At 53.5% G+C, this 18,521-nt stretch overlaps 1 protein-coding gene across 3 annotated transcripts in view; it reads right to left on the bottom strand.

Moving 5' to 3' along the window:
- The window catches only part of Cka (Connector of kinase to AP-1), a 91,886-nt gene that overhangs the window by 43,858 nt on the left and 29,507 nt on the right, over positions 1 to 18,521 (bottom strand). For all 3 annotated transcript variants that reach the window (XM_077695925.1, XM_077695926.1, XM_077695927.1), the window contains exon 2: positions 116 to 219. In XM_077695925.1, the coding sequence (XP_077552051.1) occupies positions 116 to 219 (104 nt within the window). The remainder of the gene's footprint in view (positions 1 to 115; positions 220 to 18,521) is intronic.

The following is an 18,521-nucleotide window of genomic DNA, read 5'->3' as shown; positions in this document are numbered from 1 at the left end:
AAACTTGGCGAAGCAGCCACTGATTCCTACTGGCAGGCGAAACCTCCAGTGGCCCGTGCAACCCCCCACTTGAGCCTTGGGGGCCACGTTCAACCCCAGGAGAAAGCGCACGCACCTCTCCTGCTTGAGCGCGAACTCGAGCATCTTTATCCGCCTGATGAGGTCGTTCTTGAGGTTCTCCTGGCCCTTGCGCTCCCCCTGCAGGAAGGCTATCCTCGCCTGCAACGAGGGCAGAGAGAAGAACATAAGGAGGCGCTCCCTCGACAACCACAACAAGGGGCGAGCAGTGCCCCATTGCAACTATTTACTTCCAACATTCGTCAAAATTTAACAACACACAGTTAAGCAGACACGTTCGTTTCCCTCTTCGAGGAATGCAGACACCAATGGGCCAACACAAATGAATGTGGTGGCCACTGTGGCTAAAGGTGCACTTAATGAGACTCCTCCGCACAACTCACCAACAAGACACGCTGCGAGCAGATGTTGCCCGAATAATGCGCTAGTAATGGCCTGTGCAACTGTCACCCTGATCAGGTTTGCCATGTACTCCTCAACCAACTGCGGACCTGGTGGTAACAGGCAGCCGGCGTTTTCTCCTCCCCACGTATCACCGTCTTTACTGCAACTACTACATACTTGCAGCATTCGCATAGCAGCGCCGGCAGCTGCCAAAGGATTTTCTTTCAAGCACACGACCCCAACAATAACTGAATAAAGATGAATGACTAAGCACAGTAACACATTGTGTATGCTCCCGACCTCATCTAACAGTAGCATCAACAGATGTCCACATGAAGTATGCCATAGGACAGGTGCTCATTCTCGGCATTGATACTCGAACCACCTGCGTGCTTCCAACCACAACAGCACACATACAAAACATGTGAGGTTTCAGCAAGAAATTCACCCTGACTCCTCTTGGTCCAAAAGTCCCCTTTACACAGAGAGCAGCATGGCTGGAATTCTTAACCTTGCACGATTTCCGTGTCTGCCGTATCATACGAAACCCGCACAGATTACAAGAATGAATACCTCGCAATTAGTGCGTTTCCTGTCAAGTGAACATATTTGTTTGTGCTAACATTAATGAAGCGCAACACGATAAAGCCTGGGTAAGCAAGGTTCGAACCATGGGCGTAAAAGTTGCGGATAACAGACTCAGGATTAGTGAACTGTCCCTGTCACCACTACGAGGGCATGTGAAATAGCAGTGGGAACTCTGCCTGGAAGCTCTCCATTGAATGTTTTCCTCTAATTATCCGGCTTTCTTGCGCAGGTGCAGGCAAGAATGCTGGCAGCAAGAGACAGAAACACGAACGGGTGTATGCGGGAAGAGGAGGGGGCACCCAGATGAGCCCATGATGCTAGCCACAAGTTTGACATTGAAATATATGCATTATACACTGGCATTACACACGTGCACCTTTTTCTTTTAATTAACACTACTGGCCTCGTGCCCGCTGATATGTTGTGATATGATCAGAAGGGTATTGTTGTGCATAAAGTGTAAACAGATAAGTAGTAGCCTGGGGTGACGTAATGCTTGTCATATTGCCGGTACACATTTATATCTTTTTCGTAGCGTGAAATGCAATACCCATTTTCAGTCTTTTTCGTAGCAATATTGCTGCGTGAACAATGGCGTGCTAGTCAACAAAAGAGCACACAGACCACAGGCAGTGTTCTTTTATCTTCCCAAAAACGTGCAAGCTTAGTCATCCACACATGATTTGATGCAGATGGGAGAGCGTATTTGCAACCTTTAATCCGACGGTGACTGCAACAAAAAGCATTCGCGCAGTGTCGTCGTCCTTGACCAGCCAGAGTCAAGTTTTCCCAACAACCCCCAACTTGCAGTCATCCGTTCCCAGGTTGCCATTTCCACCCACAATCAATTCTGTGCATGCAACAGCATGTGCAAAGGATGATTTCACAAGCACCATTCCCACGTCTTGCATCCCACTGCACAACAGCAAGCTCGAATTTGATTGCTACGACAGCGGCAGGAGCCGACAACAATAACACGCCACATGTGACCGCGACACGCACGCAATCGCCGCGTTTCTCGAGAAAGCGGAGAGCCTTGAACCACGCTCCGCAAAGCCTGGCTGCGCTGGTGCCGTTCAACCCGCCGACGAATGGCGGGAGGCAGGCACACACCGCTTGCGCTGCCGGCCTGTCGAAAGACCAAGAAGAGCTAAAAAGGGCCGCCCAGTCAACCCAGCAAGCCCCGGCTTCCTTGGGCACAGCGCCAGAACCCACGGAGGGACGGAGGGAAGGGGGACGAAGGCAAAAGAAAACAAAAGAAGACTCGCTAGAGACGTGAAAAGCAGAAAGCGACAGCCCAGGCAGACGGGAAGGGGGGAGGCCAGCCCGAACGACCCAGACATGCGTGGACACCAACCTTGGCCCAGGTGGCAGAGTGCGTGCACGGAAGACAAAGTGTCGCGCTCCGCCACCGTCCGCGACAGGGGAACAAGAAGCGCGTGACGAAAGGGGCGCAAAATTTACCGCCATGACGTCCGCACTTTGCAACATTTGGCGAGGGGTGAACACACCAAGTTTTCCCCAACGAGCCCCCAAAGCAAAGGGAGCCGTGAAGATGCTGCGGTGAATCCAACCTCACATGCCCGCTGCAACACAAAGCACTCTTCTACCTGTCTGCGTATTCCGTGTCAGCTGAATTCATCCGTTGTCCCTACAACACTCTGACCGCTTCCGTCCACACAGCATTCTGCCCTTCCTGGCTCCCATCTCCACCTTTTGGCAGCCACACACGGTCGTCCTTACGCTGCCCATCACCAGCACTACACGCCCTGCCCAACCCGCTCCCCTCACTTCATTCGAGACAAATTCGCTTGCTTTATTTGCTGTCCACGCAATGAGATGTCACAGCGTGCACCTCATCGTGGACAGCTTCCCCGCAAAACCGCAGTGAAGTCAAACAGCACACTCTGTAGTGTTGTTATTTGGAAAGAACTGACATTTTAATTTGTGAAAAAACGCCAACTCGTCAGTGTTCCCGCATGAGTACATTGGGCAGACTGGTCGGTGCCTCAAAACATCCGACTACATGAGCACAACAGCTCTTTGAAGGGCAGACCTTACACGCACTCAGCAGTGCATTGTAAAGAGCGCGAAAAGGATTTTTTGACGAAACGACAGTCATGTACAGACACAAGGGAAGAATCCAAAGAGAGAGAATCGAAGTGTAGCATATCAGCCGGGAGGGCTCCGTGTGTGTCAGTCAACCTCCACTGAGACTGCTGAATTGGAATTTTCAGAAACGCACGTGAAGTGACCATGTTGTATGCATTGTTCCGTTTTTAATTTTTGACGATTTTTTACTGTTTTCCTTTGTATTTTTTTTCCTATGTATTTGTAGTGTTGCTTTGCACTTGTGTTTGGGAACCCTTGGGGGCCGAGTTCCCAACCCCAGCGAACAAGCACCGAGTGAGCACCATCTGTCACAGCAAAGCTGCTCTACTGAATACCAGTCCTCCCCTATTAAGCAATGTATACTGTCTTACTATTGTAAATTTTAATTGACCAACCATTGTGAAGTTTAACCAATCATGACAAGCAAAGCTGCACAATGGCAGAATGGGCCATGTTGCAGGTTTAATGCCGTTTCATGTTATATTTTTGAAGGATTTATAATTTGCCGAGCTACAAAAGAAGGCCGCCGCCTCCCAAGATATCACCTCCTCAGCTGTTGGGGCTCAAATATCTGCTTTAGTACCAAACTCCAGAGATCACCCATCCCCCAATAATCGTGTTTCAGTGTCTTCGAAAGCCAAGGAAGCCGCCATCGTGAAAGCCTTTGACGCCCAATTTCGAAAAACCTTCAATTACCCGTCTGGGAACAATGCTAACATACTTATGCGCGTTAGACCACACAGAATAATTACCGAATCTTGATGAAGTTGGGGTGTGGGTAATACCATTGTCACGTGGCAAATGTGATGACATTTACAGCGAACGACATTCACTTGCAAATGCCATTAGTCTGGTGCTTCACGAAAATACAAAATGACATTTGATGCAAATGCCGTTCCGTGAATAAATGAGTTATCACATTCGTGTTAGCTCCTGAACCAAGTGAGCAGCCTTAACTCCAGTGACCTGTCACTAAACACGGTAGTTTAATAATAATCCAAAGATCTGTGTTTAAAAACCATAACTAAATTTTTTTTTTTCCTGGATGTTGTTTCACATAGAAAAGAAGGCAAACAACGCCTTTGCAAAGTCCCACCATATCGCTGCTACCACAATACAGCTCTGTGGCGTACTTGTCTACTTGCGATGTCCGATTATTTCATACATTCCTGTTGAGGCGCCCAGTGGTTTAACGCTCAGACGAGTGCGAGGCTGGCCGACTCTCGAGCGGAAGTGCAAAGGGCACTGATCGAACGTGCAGAGACGGCCCTGTCGACTATACTGGGAGCTCTGGACTAGGAGATCCGGGTGTAAATAAAGTTACTTTCTTCTTCTTCTTCTTCTTATGTCACCGAAAACGGCACTACACTGCATTCTTCATTTAGAAAGTTGAGTGTTTTGCTTTCAGCACATTAAAGGGTACAAAAAAAATTACGGATGCATTTAAACTATTATCTTGCAATTCCGCGAGTTTCCCAATTGTCACTACTATCATCAAACAGCGTTGGTTCCACCATGCAAACACTCATGGCCAAACCGAATGCCATTGCAGTTAATGACAACCGCTTTGAATCACATTTTATTTGACATGTGGCAGGGGTATAGCACATTTCGCCTGAAATGCAACTTCATCACCAGCAGTCTTTGCAGCCTTCCCCCTGAACTATTCAAGCTGTCTTATCGTTACAAAGAAAAAAAAAAAACATTTTACAGACCAGTCTTCAATATGTGCTATCTCATCTTTATCGCAGGTGGGCAAGTAATCAGCTGGGTCAATGTACCTTGCGGTACAGCAACACTTTTTTCTTTGGCTGCATTTTTCTCCCAGTAATGCGCGCGTTTGCGCGAGTAAAAAGCATTATTTGACAACTATCAGCGCAGCAGCCACTATCAGAAAAAGCAACGCAATTGCACGGTACTTCTTTTGGGAATCCCACGAAGGAGTGGAAATAGCTAGGGTGACAACGCACTACAGCTCCTCCATAAAAAAAAATAATAATAAAAAGTGAGATGTCACATCAGCGAGGCAGACGCCAGTGAGCAGCATGATGAAATTGCGCAGTACGGATGAGTGGCACCAACTTCACTCGGCTCACATGAGAGGCGGGATGATGACATGGCACCTCCTAAAGAAAAATCACAAACCGAACTGTAACCTTCATCACCAGTGTGCACCAAGAGGAGGGAACCAGCGGGTTTCATTTTCAAAGCATCTCAGGGAACTTAAGTGCTCCTTACGGTGTAACGAATTCATGTGTTGAATTGTTTAACGGATATGCCAGTTTTGCCTGTGCCTCACAGCTGATGTTGATGCAGCATGGTTCAGAGCGTATCACTGCATACACCACACAGATGAAACTCTGTGGGATATACGTGAAGGGTTCCTCGGGGACCTCAGCCAGTCCTGGCGTAAGCCACCACGCTAGCTCCCGGCGTGTCAACCACGCGGGCTCCCATGGCTACGGCAGCCCAGCGAGGTTCGCCGATACGAGAACACAGTAGACAGTAGTGCCGAAGCACAGCCGTTTATTTGGGGAATCCCAAATCATGCGAGCACAAGGCTCGACGGCGTTCACGAATCACGCCGTCCGGGTCGTGACCGCGAACGGGAGGCAGGCACTCACGGCGCGCGACAAACAAAGCTCCCACCTGAGACACAAGTATCCATCACCGCCGCGTTCCGCCGATCTCGCCCCAACCGGGTCTCCGACGGGTGTTTCCTTCTCCCGTGCGCGCACGCTCGCGCCGCCCGCGCGCCTATCCCCGCACACATCGGTGGCGCCATCTCTCGGGGGACGCCAACGAACCAGTGGAGCGCCGGACCGGTTGCAGCGCACAAGCGTCTCTCCCGAAGCGCGCGCTGGCTCGGGATCGGAGGTCGCGGTTCTCCACGATTCCCACAACTCGAACAGAAGTTGCATGGAGGTTCGATCTATGCCTGGTAATTGCGTGGTGCATAGTGGCATGCGACCAGAGGTGCTGATGTGGGCTTTCATCATCATCATCTTCTTCCGTTTTTGTCTTTACAATTTCTCCACGCTTTGGTAACTAATGCTACGAGGACTGGCCAACCAACCACCCTTGTAGAGCCTACACCATGGAGTAAGAACAAGACAGGAGGGGAAACAGCACTCCCTAGGGTGGCCAGATAATGTTGCAAGTGCTTGCCCTATGTTAAGTCAGCGTCCCCTGTCACGGGAGAAGGAATTGTGCGGCCGCTGCTATCGGCATTCCACTGTGGCGGCCCAGAATGAATTGCGGCTGGTATCATTTCATCCATCAGATGCTGGTACCCTCTCCTTTGCCACTGCAACTACAAGGCTTTGTGCCGATTGATTATGTTGTTTAATGCGCAGAAACTATGAGTCGTGCCGTAGTGGATGGCTCCGAATTAATCTTGCGCGCCGAAATCTCGAACACAAGGGAACTTTTTAGCTTTTCGCCTCCACCAGAAAAGAAAAGAACAGCTGCCTCGGCCGGGAATCGAACCCACATCCATGGCCTCAGCAGCGAACGCCTTAGCCACGTGGCAGGTCAAAACTTTGTACTGAATGTTCACCTCCTACACATATTCTTGCTACGTGGCCTACATATACGTGTGCTACTGGCGGTAATGCGCTTTGCTACCACTCCCCTAAAGGCCAACTGCACTCAAATTTCACCTCGGCCAAATTTGTTTTTAATGCGTAGTAAGTACCCCTAAATAAGCTGAGGCACAAGTGGTAGCCCCGTGAAACGCCTCGTTAATAAGTCAGAAGCGTTTAAAAAGGCTCCGCCGCAGACCACTCTGCACCTGCCGGCGGATCGCGTAAACAGCCATGACACGCCTGTGAAGTTCCAGCCGACGGTGGCTTTTTCCTCTGCCCAGCCACGCAGCGGGAGAACCGGTCGAGCTCTGCTGCCCCGTGCGCGTGTCGAGCTTGCGCGCAGACATTCTCCCGAACTGGTGACCGTCCGGCCGCTCGCTGGACGGCTGCAACGTCACTGCAATGGCCGCGCTCTCCTCGGTTTCGGTTTCAAAATCGTCGATTTTTGCTGGCCGCTTGCGGCGTCCACGTGCGTATTTCAGCTGTTGTATTTTGCATGTTGCTTTCTTTTTAAGCAGACTATACGAAAATAGGGTTTTCAAGAAGTCGAAATTTTGAGTGCAGTTGGCCTTTAAAACTGCTACTTGTGTTCCCTGCCATGCTGAAATTTCCCTGCTGTATCGAGTGCGTGCCTCTAACACAGTGTTCGTACGACAGTGAGCTGTGGTGGTATGGGCGTTTCTTGCTGCTTTCACTGTCCCAGCCAGCCCAGAATGAATCGAATTTCCTTTTCAGCTGAGTTGGTCATTTCATCCATAAGAAGTTCCCTGAGAAATGAGTCATCATTCCGGTCACTCAGGGACCCGTTGTTTATCCCTTGAGCCATTGGCGATTTTGTACACCCATCCGTAAGCGGCATTTTGTGAGCCACGGATGACGAAAGCTTGCGACCAGCAACACAGTTAACCAACGCTTAACCAACACGCCCGTCCATCAGCGGGACTAGCCAACCGCTCGCCGTATGCCCAGCGTGAGTGGCCGTTCGCGACGTACCGGGCGTGGGCCCCGGGTCCCTTCCCGAGAGCCGAGCAGCATACCGGCACGGCCTCCCCGCGGGCGGGCACGCACGACCGGGGCGGAAACGGAAAGCGCTGTCCTTTCAACCCGCCGGCGACGACCTTGACACCCTTGCCCCCTCCTCGCGTGCGCGCATACATCACGCACCGAGCGGATTTTTCGGCCGAGGCGGCGGAGGGGAGGGGAGCCCGCCGTTTTCACGCATGACTTCGCCCGCCGCGCGGCCCGCCGATCATCGTCGCCCAGCGCCGCGGACACGTCGCCGCCCTCTCCTCCGCGTAGCACTGCGCGCTTCGGCGCCCATCGGCGGCGGAAGCGATGGACGAAAACACGGGCGCGTTATTTTCCAGCAGGATCGTGCAGCTGACAGACACCTAGGCCCCGCGTGGCTCGGGAGGATCTCTGGGTATTGATTTGCCCAGCGTCGCGTCGCCTCGAGGGAGGTTATTCGGCACCGAGCAGCGGCAACCTCGCGTTCGCATCAAATACGAGGCCGCAAAATGTGCCCGTCCTCGCTGGAAGCGATATCGATTCGGGCGACGACAGGACGAGAATATGTACCCGACGGGAACGGTTCAAACTTCTCTGAAGAGAATGCGGCGCCTTAAGCCTTCCTTTTCTGCCCAGAAAAAAAAAAATAGAGGGGGCGGGGTCAGGTATCACTCTGGACGCCGTACATACGCCCGAGGTCGTACTTGGAGCTCAACACTGCTTGGGAGGAGGAGGAGGTGAACAAAAGAAAGTGCCTACAGAAAGTCTTTCGACTATTCCGAACCGTCAGCAGCGGGGCGACACGCGGGCAGCGGCCTGACTCATCCCGGCGTCCGTGCCGCAGCAACAAGATACGGAAGCGCCCGCTTGAAACGGTCGCTCGGGACGTACCACTATCTGTCAGCATACTACACATCGGGCCCCGCTTGCCGCCCGCAAGCGCTGCAAACAAAAGACAACCCCGCGATACCCCCGCAACGTCCAGTTGAGTGGATTAGTGGGCGACCGGAAGACGGGAACGCTAGCCACAGTACGCACAACAACCGTGGAGTGCCAGTAATGACGCGCAGAAAAGACGCGACGTGACCCGATACGCCACGCCAGCCAGAGCTCTCTGCACGGGACTGCGCTGGCGACAGGATAAATAAGCAACCCAGGCTCCTGAATATAAGGGGACCTGCACCCTCCTACGTCCAGCCTGCAGAATTTAACACAAGCTGGAAGGCCGGGCAGTCAACTCTCGTCAATGGGGCTTCGTCGTGGCCGCTACAACCCGGCCTAAAAAAGCAAAAAATTCGAATCATCCGACATCGAAGTACACCTGACATATAAACCTAACACGACGGCTGAACTTCGGTCGAATGCGAATCTACGAGCGCCGATCGCATTATGCTCATCCTTCATATAAGCGAGTCTTTGCATGAATGAATTTCCACAGCGAACACGGGGCTTTCCATCAGACAATTGTCGTTAGGCACCAGTAGCGTCACTAAATAAGATGCCTTTATTTAGTGACGCCAAACACCACGGACTGGTAGACGTGTAACGGTGTTATCTCTAAAACAACGTCCAGTGGGCACACGGGAAAACCATTTAGGTGACCAACAAATACGGCGACGCCGAAGCCCAACGCTACGCCGTGGCACCGTTCACGACAAAGCGCTACTGAGGTCGCGCTACCCGATTATCTGCGCGAAGCGCTCGCGCAGCACAACAAAAAACGCCGTTCCGCCGCCGAAGACCCGCCGTCCCCGAACGCACCGTCGGGGGTCGGACAACGCACGGAAAATCCGCGCACGCGACGACCGATTCTCTGGGAGCAACGAATCGCCGATGATGCCTCCGGAAACAATAGGGGGGTCGGTCGTTACGGCTGAACGCCAAAGGAGGCCTCGGCGCGACCACGGGGGGGCAATCGCTTGCGTCACTCGGAACGATTTGGCACACGGCGACGACGATGATGGCAGCGTCGCAGTGGCAGTGCGCGCGCACAGGACCTGACTAGAGTTAATAGCGCTTCCGCGTCAAATACGATCGGAGAAGAAAAGGGGCACCTCCGGCTTTTTCTCCAGAAGCAGCTCACAAATTTCAGACGTTGTTAGGAACTGTACAGCGCCGAAATAATCAAACTTCTGCGCTTCTTGAAGGGTTCACAAAGGAAACAATCCATTTCGGAAGAATCAGCCTTTGATAACCCGCTAAACTACACTCTGTAGACAAATTGGCGTTGTTTTCACACACGCAACATTGCGAATACGCTTTGCTCCCCCCCAAAAATGTTCAAATTTCGCGCCACGAAGCGTCAGCATAAGGGAGGGGAGAAAAAAAAAAAACTCGTTTAACGTAGTGGTGACGCCGCAGTTGCGCTACCAAAAACTCGCTAACAGGTGCGTCGCGTCAACTTCGCGCACGTCGCGACAAAACGGAACCAGCGCTGCGGCACAAGTGGAATCGCGCAATCAATCACGTTTATTGGCGGCAGCTTCCGGCGGGGGCCTCGTACGCACAAGCTACCCTCCGTGACGTCACACGAGATGAGCCAGAAAGAAACTGCACGCACGTTCCGACCGTCCGGATTGTTTGTACGGTTGCGGTAAAACGGAGACATTCGCGGTTAAGTCTGGCTGTCTTCGTAATGAACCAAAGCTGGCATTTCCCCCCCACTACGTTACGGCGAAAGGTGAATTACCGACAGTACCCCCTTGGCCAGGGGCGTGGCCCAGCGGGGGTTCGGTGTCAGAACTAACCCTGAAATTTTTTACTTACTTATTTTCACTCAACTACTTTTATTTTCACACTGCTTCAACATATTAAAATGTGAAAACTAAAACAACATAAAAACACAAATGATTGAGATATTGCTTGGCCGCCGGCTTTTTTCTTTTGTTTTTAGCGGCCGTTTAAAACCCCCCCGAAAGATATTGTGGCTACGCCACCGCCATTGGGGCTCCACGCCAGTAACGGAAGGCGCGGAATGAGAGGTCGCTGACGTACTACAAACACCCTTACCCGTGAACTTTGGCTGGACAACTTAATCGCACGAAGTTCAAACCGGACCAAACCGACCACAACGCGGATAGCCGTCACAGTAGTACGCCAGGTTTTCGCCTTCGAAGCCCGCCAGACCATTGAAGCGCATGTCTCAATTCCCCATCCACCCCAGCTGCAGCGCAAGAGGTAAAGATACGCTCTCTCGATACGCCTACGACCAAAAGCCGATGCCATCACCAGCAATCGGCGCGCACAACTTTTTTTTTCAGTGTAAAAATGCTTTATTTTTCATAAACAAAGACTAAGGGTACACATAAGTACCTGACTGGGTCCCTGCTCCCTTTGAGACATCAGCAGCAGCACAAAGTTACAAACTTCGCACGGTCCTCCCACACACGTTGTTGCCGAAATTCCTCCCTGCCTCTCTCTGCACCCGACACGTCGCTCTCAGAACCGTCGTCCCGAAACCGACGGGCTCGCACAATCAGCGCTGCGCACGGCAAGCCACTGGCAGCCCAGAATGGGTGGGTAGTCCTGGAGCACGTCCTCGTAAGCGGCCTCCAACTATACAGCCGACATTCGCTGCGGCGTAGGTGTAGGCAGCTCTCCATTTCGCGCGTCCAGTCCAGGCGGCGGTCCGACCCCGAGTCCCCAGAGTACGAGAGGACTCCGCACCACGCAATGGCAGCGGCGTTGTCGTCCTCGCCGCGTTTCGCTGGCGGAGCAGGAGGGGAGGGGGGCGCGTCACGCACCGCGCACGTCCAGCTATGCGCCGACGCCGCGCGGAATAACGGCAGCGGCCGGGTCGTAAAAGCGGTGTGCGCGGAAGAGCAAAACAATTAGCCGGCGCAACCACTGCCAGGCACGACGCGATACGAAAACTGCGGCCACACCTGCGGCGGCGGCCGCCGCCCACGGTGACGCGACTGCACGCACGGCGAGCGGGCCGTCGCGTCTTCTTCCCGCGCGGGGAACGCAGAAGGTAAACGGGACACATCAAAACGAGAGGGCAAATGCAGCACAACCTCCTTGATACGCTAAAAAAAAAAAAAAAGGACGCGAGCGAGAAACGTACTGGGCGGTAAAACGTACTATTCGGAAGCAAAAGTACTACGGGGAATTTTTAGTGTTCACAACGGAGAGCGTAGAAACCTTCCCGGGAAACTGTATGGACCGAGAAGGTATCCACGGGGTTCTAGTGTATGTCCTTGTCGACCACAACGGGTCGTACATATATGGCAAACCAACAGTATGAGCACTACGAGCTCGCGATGGCAAGAAGAAACCAAGAAGTACCGACTATACGGAGATTTACTCCACTTAGGGTAATTTGCAACACAGCTAGTGCACCGACAGGCTTCCAGGAACGCACGGCCCGAACGGATGGGACAATTTCAAAGGCCCGAAGAAAAAAATTAAACTGTGGTTGATTCCTCTGTGATAGGAATAATTAAAACACGAAAATGAAATGTGCAGCGAAATCTGCAGCTGAGCATGATTTGCGGGTAGGCGGCTGTCTCGTGGGTGTGTGCTTGGCGAGCGACGTCCTGCTGGCGGGTCGATTCGGCCAAGGTGCACTGGCGTCATTTCCGTGACGGACATGACGTCAGTGAAATCTTGGTGTATCGCAGCATAAAACACGTTCGTGTTAAAACATAAAACCTGAAAACGAACAACCACAAGTACAACGTACTCTTCAGAACCAAAGGTTGCTTTCCCGCAAGAAGACCCTGTGTGCAGGGGTGCACCCTGTACAGGCCGCTTGCTTCGTTGCATTGGCGTCACTTCCGTGACGGATAGGACGTCGGCGAAATCTTCGTGTACCCAGGAATAAAACCCTTTCGTGTTAAAAACGGCGGTTCGGGGAGAGGATTTTTTTTTTATTGGGCTACGCTTTGGCGGGGTGGTTCCCCATTCCAGGTAGCCGTGTGCCTTCACGGCTCGGCCGGCAGTTGATCTTCAAGTAAGGAGCTGGACAGCAGTACTATCTCCCATTGCTCACAGGGGCAGGAAAAGGGGGCGGCAGGATTGGATTTTTGTCGCACTCCCATATGTGCCGCGGAGTGCCTGGTCGAATACGAAACGTACACTGTGCGTCGGATTGTGTGAGGAAACAAATGCACTCTGCTGAGCCTGCAGTGCCGTGCACTTTCGTGGAAGGCTGCGAGCCGTGAAGAAGCGATTGTTGCTCACTAAATATTACACCGGCGCCCTTCCGGGAAGACGACACCGCGACCGCCGATTACTGCCCAGCGTTCAATATTGAGCGGAACAGGCCGGTGCGAGCTCCGCGGGAACGCCGCCGGTCGATCTTCCCCTCTGCGCGCACCGCAAGGGTCAGGAGCTCCTCACGACGCGTCGTCCTTTCTCCGCTTCCGTTCGGCGCGTCAAAGCTCACGAAACTGGCGATAGATAGACGCCCAAGCGATAGATCGTGAATAGTCTGTCAAAGTTTTTGTTCTTTTCTTTCCTCTTGCTTTCGTCCCTGGCCCTCTCCGACCCGGTAACCAAATGGCAGTGGAGCCACACACTACGTTCCACACGTGGGTTGTTCGGACTACCGTCAGCCGCCGGTGCACGAACAAGAGAGGGCTTTCCTCTTCACAAAAGTGGCATTTACAGTCCACGTTTCAAAAATATCGGACACCGCGCTTACGACTACTACTACGGGCCGCTGTTCAACAAGAGCGTGACCTCCATGGAGAGGAACTGCCACAATTGAACGAGCGGCATATGTTCGAAGGTATACTTCGTTTGCTGCAGGAGGTTCGAACGCGGGACCACCGAGCGGCGAGTGCTCAATGCAATAGCACCGAACAAGGAGTTTCGGAAACGCAAACCCCGCGGACCGTAACGAGGTCTGCGCGAGGCGGCGTAGCGAAATCTCAGCTGGGCAGTGGGAGTCACGCTCCAGCAAATTCTTCGCTCCAGCGCGCCGCCTCTCCTCGAGAAGAAGTGCGGCCACAAGGCGCCACCCTGCGGGCACCCGAAAATCGCAAAGGCAAAGGGACACACAAAAAAAAGTGGCCGTCCCGAGATTCTTGCCTACCAGGGTGTCCACGGCGGCTCACACAGGAGGAGACATCGAAGCACTTCCACTCGGTCTCATTCAATGCCAGTCTGATGACACTAGGCTATACACGGTACACTATAGGTGCACAAGAAACAACGCACACTAAAGGCGCGAAAACCCAGTGGATTCAACGCGACTTCCTTGCCAGAAGTATACAAAAAAAAAAAAAAAAAACGAACATAGAAGTCTGCCGAACTCAATGGAGCCAGACGGCGAAGCATCGAAATTCCGCACAAACTCATCCGTCGACAAAGGGTTTGGAAGCGCGGAAACCGTAAAGCCGCCCGCATCTTCCCACAGGGGGAACTCGAGTAAATGCGTCGCATCTACTCGAGTCAAGCAAAGCGTCACGTCAAGCGAAAGCCAAGCAAAGACGCCCTTGACTGAATTCCGAACGCGCGCTCCGCCGCTTATATACGTTGAGGGGACTGCGTAAGCCGGTCCCAGTCGACGACGTCGGCGTACTTGTAGAGCGGCGTGGACTCTAGGTGTTTGAGCCAAGAGCGGATGTTGCTTCGCCGGAGAACGGCACACCGGTTATATGCGCAGCGCGCCCGAAGGAGAGGAAACCGCGGAAGAGCGAGTACTGCACATGCGCCAGCCCCAGCGTGTCTGCCGCGGCTATGACGCAACACAATCCAACACAATCCACTTTCATCCAATCCAATCCATGCCAATCCAATCGAATCCAATCCAATGCCCCTCGCGAGAGTGTTCGAATCCAATCCAATGCCCTCGCGTGAGTGTTCGCTATCGCCTCGACTCGACGCGCATGCGCAGTGAGCGTGCGGACTACGGACGCCAACGCGGGTGACATCGTGAGTTACTGAAATGCTCTGCATTTAAAACGTGTCTTCCGGAAAAACTATCAAGAACTACCCGTTCATGCCACAGCTTCACACATCTGTCGCAATGTGACGCCAGGGTGCGGAGAAAGAAGAGGGTCGCCATTGTCGCAGTGACCCGAACAGCCCCTTCGAGAAGCACACGCAGTCAGCCAAAAAAGGAGGAACGACCAAGCCAAAAGGGAAAAAAAAAACCTCGCGGAACTACGTAAAGAAACGGGTGAAAACGGCCAGCGCTGCTACTAGCACGACTTCGAGACGGCCACCGGCGAACAACGAAGACGGAAAGACGGACAACGGCCGTCAAATCCGCGCCAAGAGAGAGAGAGAGAGAGAGAGAGAGAAAAAAAAACAGGTAAATAATAACGAAACAGCTGCGCTCCCTCAGTAGTGCCGCGCAGACGGGCGGTATCCTTCCTCGTGGCAGAAATTATCCCCGCTCTAGTTCACTCGGCGGACGCCCCGCGCGCGGAAACGCGCACCCACGCCAGGAAAGACACGGCCGGCGCCACTGCAGACGCAGCAGCAGCAGAGCGGGAGAACGCACACACCACCAACCACCACCAAGCCCCCTCCGCGCTGACCGGTGGGCAGCGGGTTGCGGAGCACGAAAGCACACCGACATCCCCCTCCTCTCATGGCTCTCTTTCCACGCACTGCGCGGTGTTGCACGGGCGCGCGTGCACATCAAAGACGCGCTCGTCAACAGGCACGGCTACCACTCTCCCTCGGACGCCCAGCCACGCGCCCGTGGTCAAACTGGAACCTCTCGCCTATTACACACGCGAGGTACTACTACTACGCATACTTAGCAGGCCAACGAGGCCTAATAACGGGCAGCCAAAAACAGGCTCTTTAAACACCGCCCGATCCCCCGTGGCTAGGCAATATGCACGCGCAGCGCAGTGCTTTATATATAAACTCCGCTAGCGGTCACCGGGGTCGGCGGCGATTATGCCTCGCAACTCACCCCCCGTTCCTCTTCATTGCGGGGCGAAAGGCTGCAGCAATTACGAGCTCCGTGGAGAAAGCGCCGTCCAGGTAAGGAAGGTCTGGCCAAGCGAGCAGGAAGGTCTCCGGGCGTAGTCAGGACCACGGTAATAATATTCTTACACCGTGGTCAGGACGCAACACGTGCCCTATAGTTTTTTTTTTCTTTTTTGCGCGCGCGCCTTCCTCGCTCGATACACACACGGCAAAGCTTTCTCAGAGCAGCTTTATTTTTGCTGCGTGCGGGTGTGAAGGGTGACGGGAGGAGGAATAACCTGCATGGAAGCGACGCGTTCGTCGCTAACCACTATACAAGAATACGAAGGGTCGAAAAGTGGGCCACTTTCACGATGGAGCGGCGCAAACTTGACGGCACAACAGAAGACAACGACACCGGGAAATGCATTTTTTTTAAAGAATTTGTTGCCTTGTTTTTGTCCCGTCGAGTTTACGCCGTTCCGTCATCAGAACTGCAAAATAGACTCACGCCGCAGTTCACCAAGGCACGTAACATTACGACAACTTGCACGCGCGCTTGCAATGGCGCCCAGCCCAAGCTTCGCTGCTATAGCGTGTATAGCTAATGCATTCCACCACATCCTACAAACCACCTCAAATTCAGTGCTTAACTGGGCGAACCGACGCCTCCGCCCCCCCCCCCCCCCCCCAAAAAAAAAGAAAAAGAAAACAGCCTGCAGGTTCTCTTCCGTGTTTCCGCGGATCACTACAAGTGGCACAGCTCATAGTGCAGGCGCATTACCACCCGCACAAATTTCTAAGCGAAGCTTGTATGTCCACAGGGTACCGTGGTCCGTGTAACAACTCCCGTAGCTCCAGCTGCATTGGAAGCGCGAGGCGTCGTTCGCCCCACCAACCTTCGCTGGTCCCCCGCCCCCACAGAGTGGACCAGCTTTTCCTTTCTCGACGCTACAGTGCCATCGCTGCTCGAGCAATCCGCCCTCCACACCGCATACGTACACCGCGCAATTAAAACGAGGTGGCCGCTCTCTCCAAGGTCCCCAAAAGACAGCGCCCATCCAGTCCCGCTGCACGCGCTCATTACACGCGCGCTCGAGACGAAGCCGTCCACGGCCGTCACAATTTCGCACCTCGCCGGGCTCACGCAAACGAGCAGGCCGCTCGCTTATTCGAGTTGCTAATCGCCGCCTTTGGAGGGGCCTTCTTATCGGCAGCGCGCCAGGGACCCGTCGCCGCAGGCCGCACCCGGTATGAATGCCCGCTGCTACCCGAGGAAACGGCGCTACGTAAAGACGCGCACGCAATGACCACTCGGAACGGTGCAGCAGGCCGCGCGCTAACTCGAACGCATGATTTGATACACACGATCAGTTTCCGCTCCACCCCTCTTTCAGCCATTGGGAACGAGGGAGCGAGAAATGTGCGAGTGTTGAACGCACAGCAGCCCCAATGACGAACGTACCACCCCGTCACGATAATGCACAGGATTCGCGCGTTAAGCTGCGTAGTTTGGAACACGGAGTTCGGGGAAAAGAAAAAAAAAAAAAAGAAGAAGACTCCCTGCCCCCGGCGCTGATGGACAAAAATAAACACGACCGTGCGCTGTCCGAGGTTTAGCAGAACGCGTTATGAACAACCCCACGCTTGTACAAACCACGGCAGTGCATACAGCCTGCGGTGGTATTAACTACGCCTTCAATCCTTCCGTTGTCTTTCGCAAGTCTTTCGTTAGCTGCTATGGAGTAATGTTCGAGTGGATTCGCCAAAAATAAACAAAACAGGCGAGCATGACAGCACAGCCGCGCCTCGCTCGGCTCATCAGTGAGCCCAGCGCGCAGTCGTCGTCACCGGCGGCGGCAGCCCGGATGGCGCCCACATCGGCGGGGTTGCGGAACCCGTTGACGAGTCAGCCCCGCGACGCCAAGGGCAACGCGCGGGCGAGGAGGAGGGGATGTCCCGTCCACGGAGCAAGATAAACAGGAGCGCCGACTTCGCTCTCTCCGGCGGGCTCTTAATGTCCATAACTCGCGGAGCACAATGTATAGTTCATCTCACAACCTACATGCAGCACTGTGGAGGCTACATTGTTGTCCCCCTCAGGCCGCCTAACTCACCGCGAAGGAAGCGACAAAAGGCGCCGGGGCCGTGCGGTGCCACTTGCCGAGAGGGGAGAAGGGAGTGTCCTTTCAGGACCCCCTTCACGGCGGATTAGGCGCCCTCAGTGGGCGCACTATTGATAACAATGTAGCCTCCACAGTGCTGCATGTAGCTTATGAGATGAACTATAGATGGCGCAGCGAATGGGGCCGGCGGCGGAGCGGCCGGCGTTCCCCGTGCGCCGGCGGGCGAGTTGGCGGAACCATAGAGAAATAAAAAAATTGCGGAACGCATTCCGTCGGCTCTGTCGTCTGCTTCGGCGACGGTAGTTTTGGGCACGGACTGCTTCGGGCCTGCTTTGGCGCCGCTTCGCGTTCATGGCGCGCCTCCTTCGCACAGTTGATTAACTTGTTCGACTGCACCTTCTGGGTAACCCGGACCCGAAGGAATTGAGTGGCCGTACGGCAAAGATACGTTAAGGATTGGTTTGCATGGCGGGAAAACAAAATATAGAGACCACACACAAACATATGGCTGCTATACAAACACTACCTTTTGCGCGGTGCTTGCCGAAAATGTGGCTCCGTTTTGTAAATTTGGGAATACCAATTTGGCTGTGTTTTAACAGGTTTTACAAAAGGCGAAAGGAGCAATTGGTTTTGATCACTAGCGATTATAAAAGTTCCCTCAGCTTTCTCGCAGTTCTGCAACTTGCGTCCAAAACAGAGTGTGCCTAGAACACGGGCCGGCACTTACACGCTCATCAGAAAAGAACAGAAATGTGATAAC

The sequence above is a fragment of the Haemaphysalis longicornis genome, unplaced genomic scaffold, assembly GCF_048455015.1.
Source record: "Haemaphysalis longicornis isolate Haplotype H1 unplaced genomic scaffold, Haemaphysalis longicornis Haplotype H1 scaffold_17, whole genome shotgun sequence".
NCBI lineage: Eukaryota > Metazoa > Arthropoda > Arachnida > Ixodida > Ixodidae > Haemaphysalis > Haemaphysalis longicornis.
The sequence above is the reverse complement of the archived record's forward strand: the minus strand, read 5'-3'. Positions and strand labels throughout refer to the sequence as shown.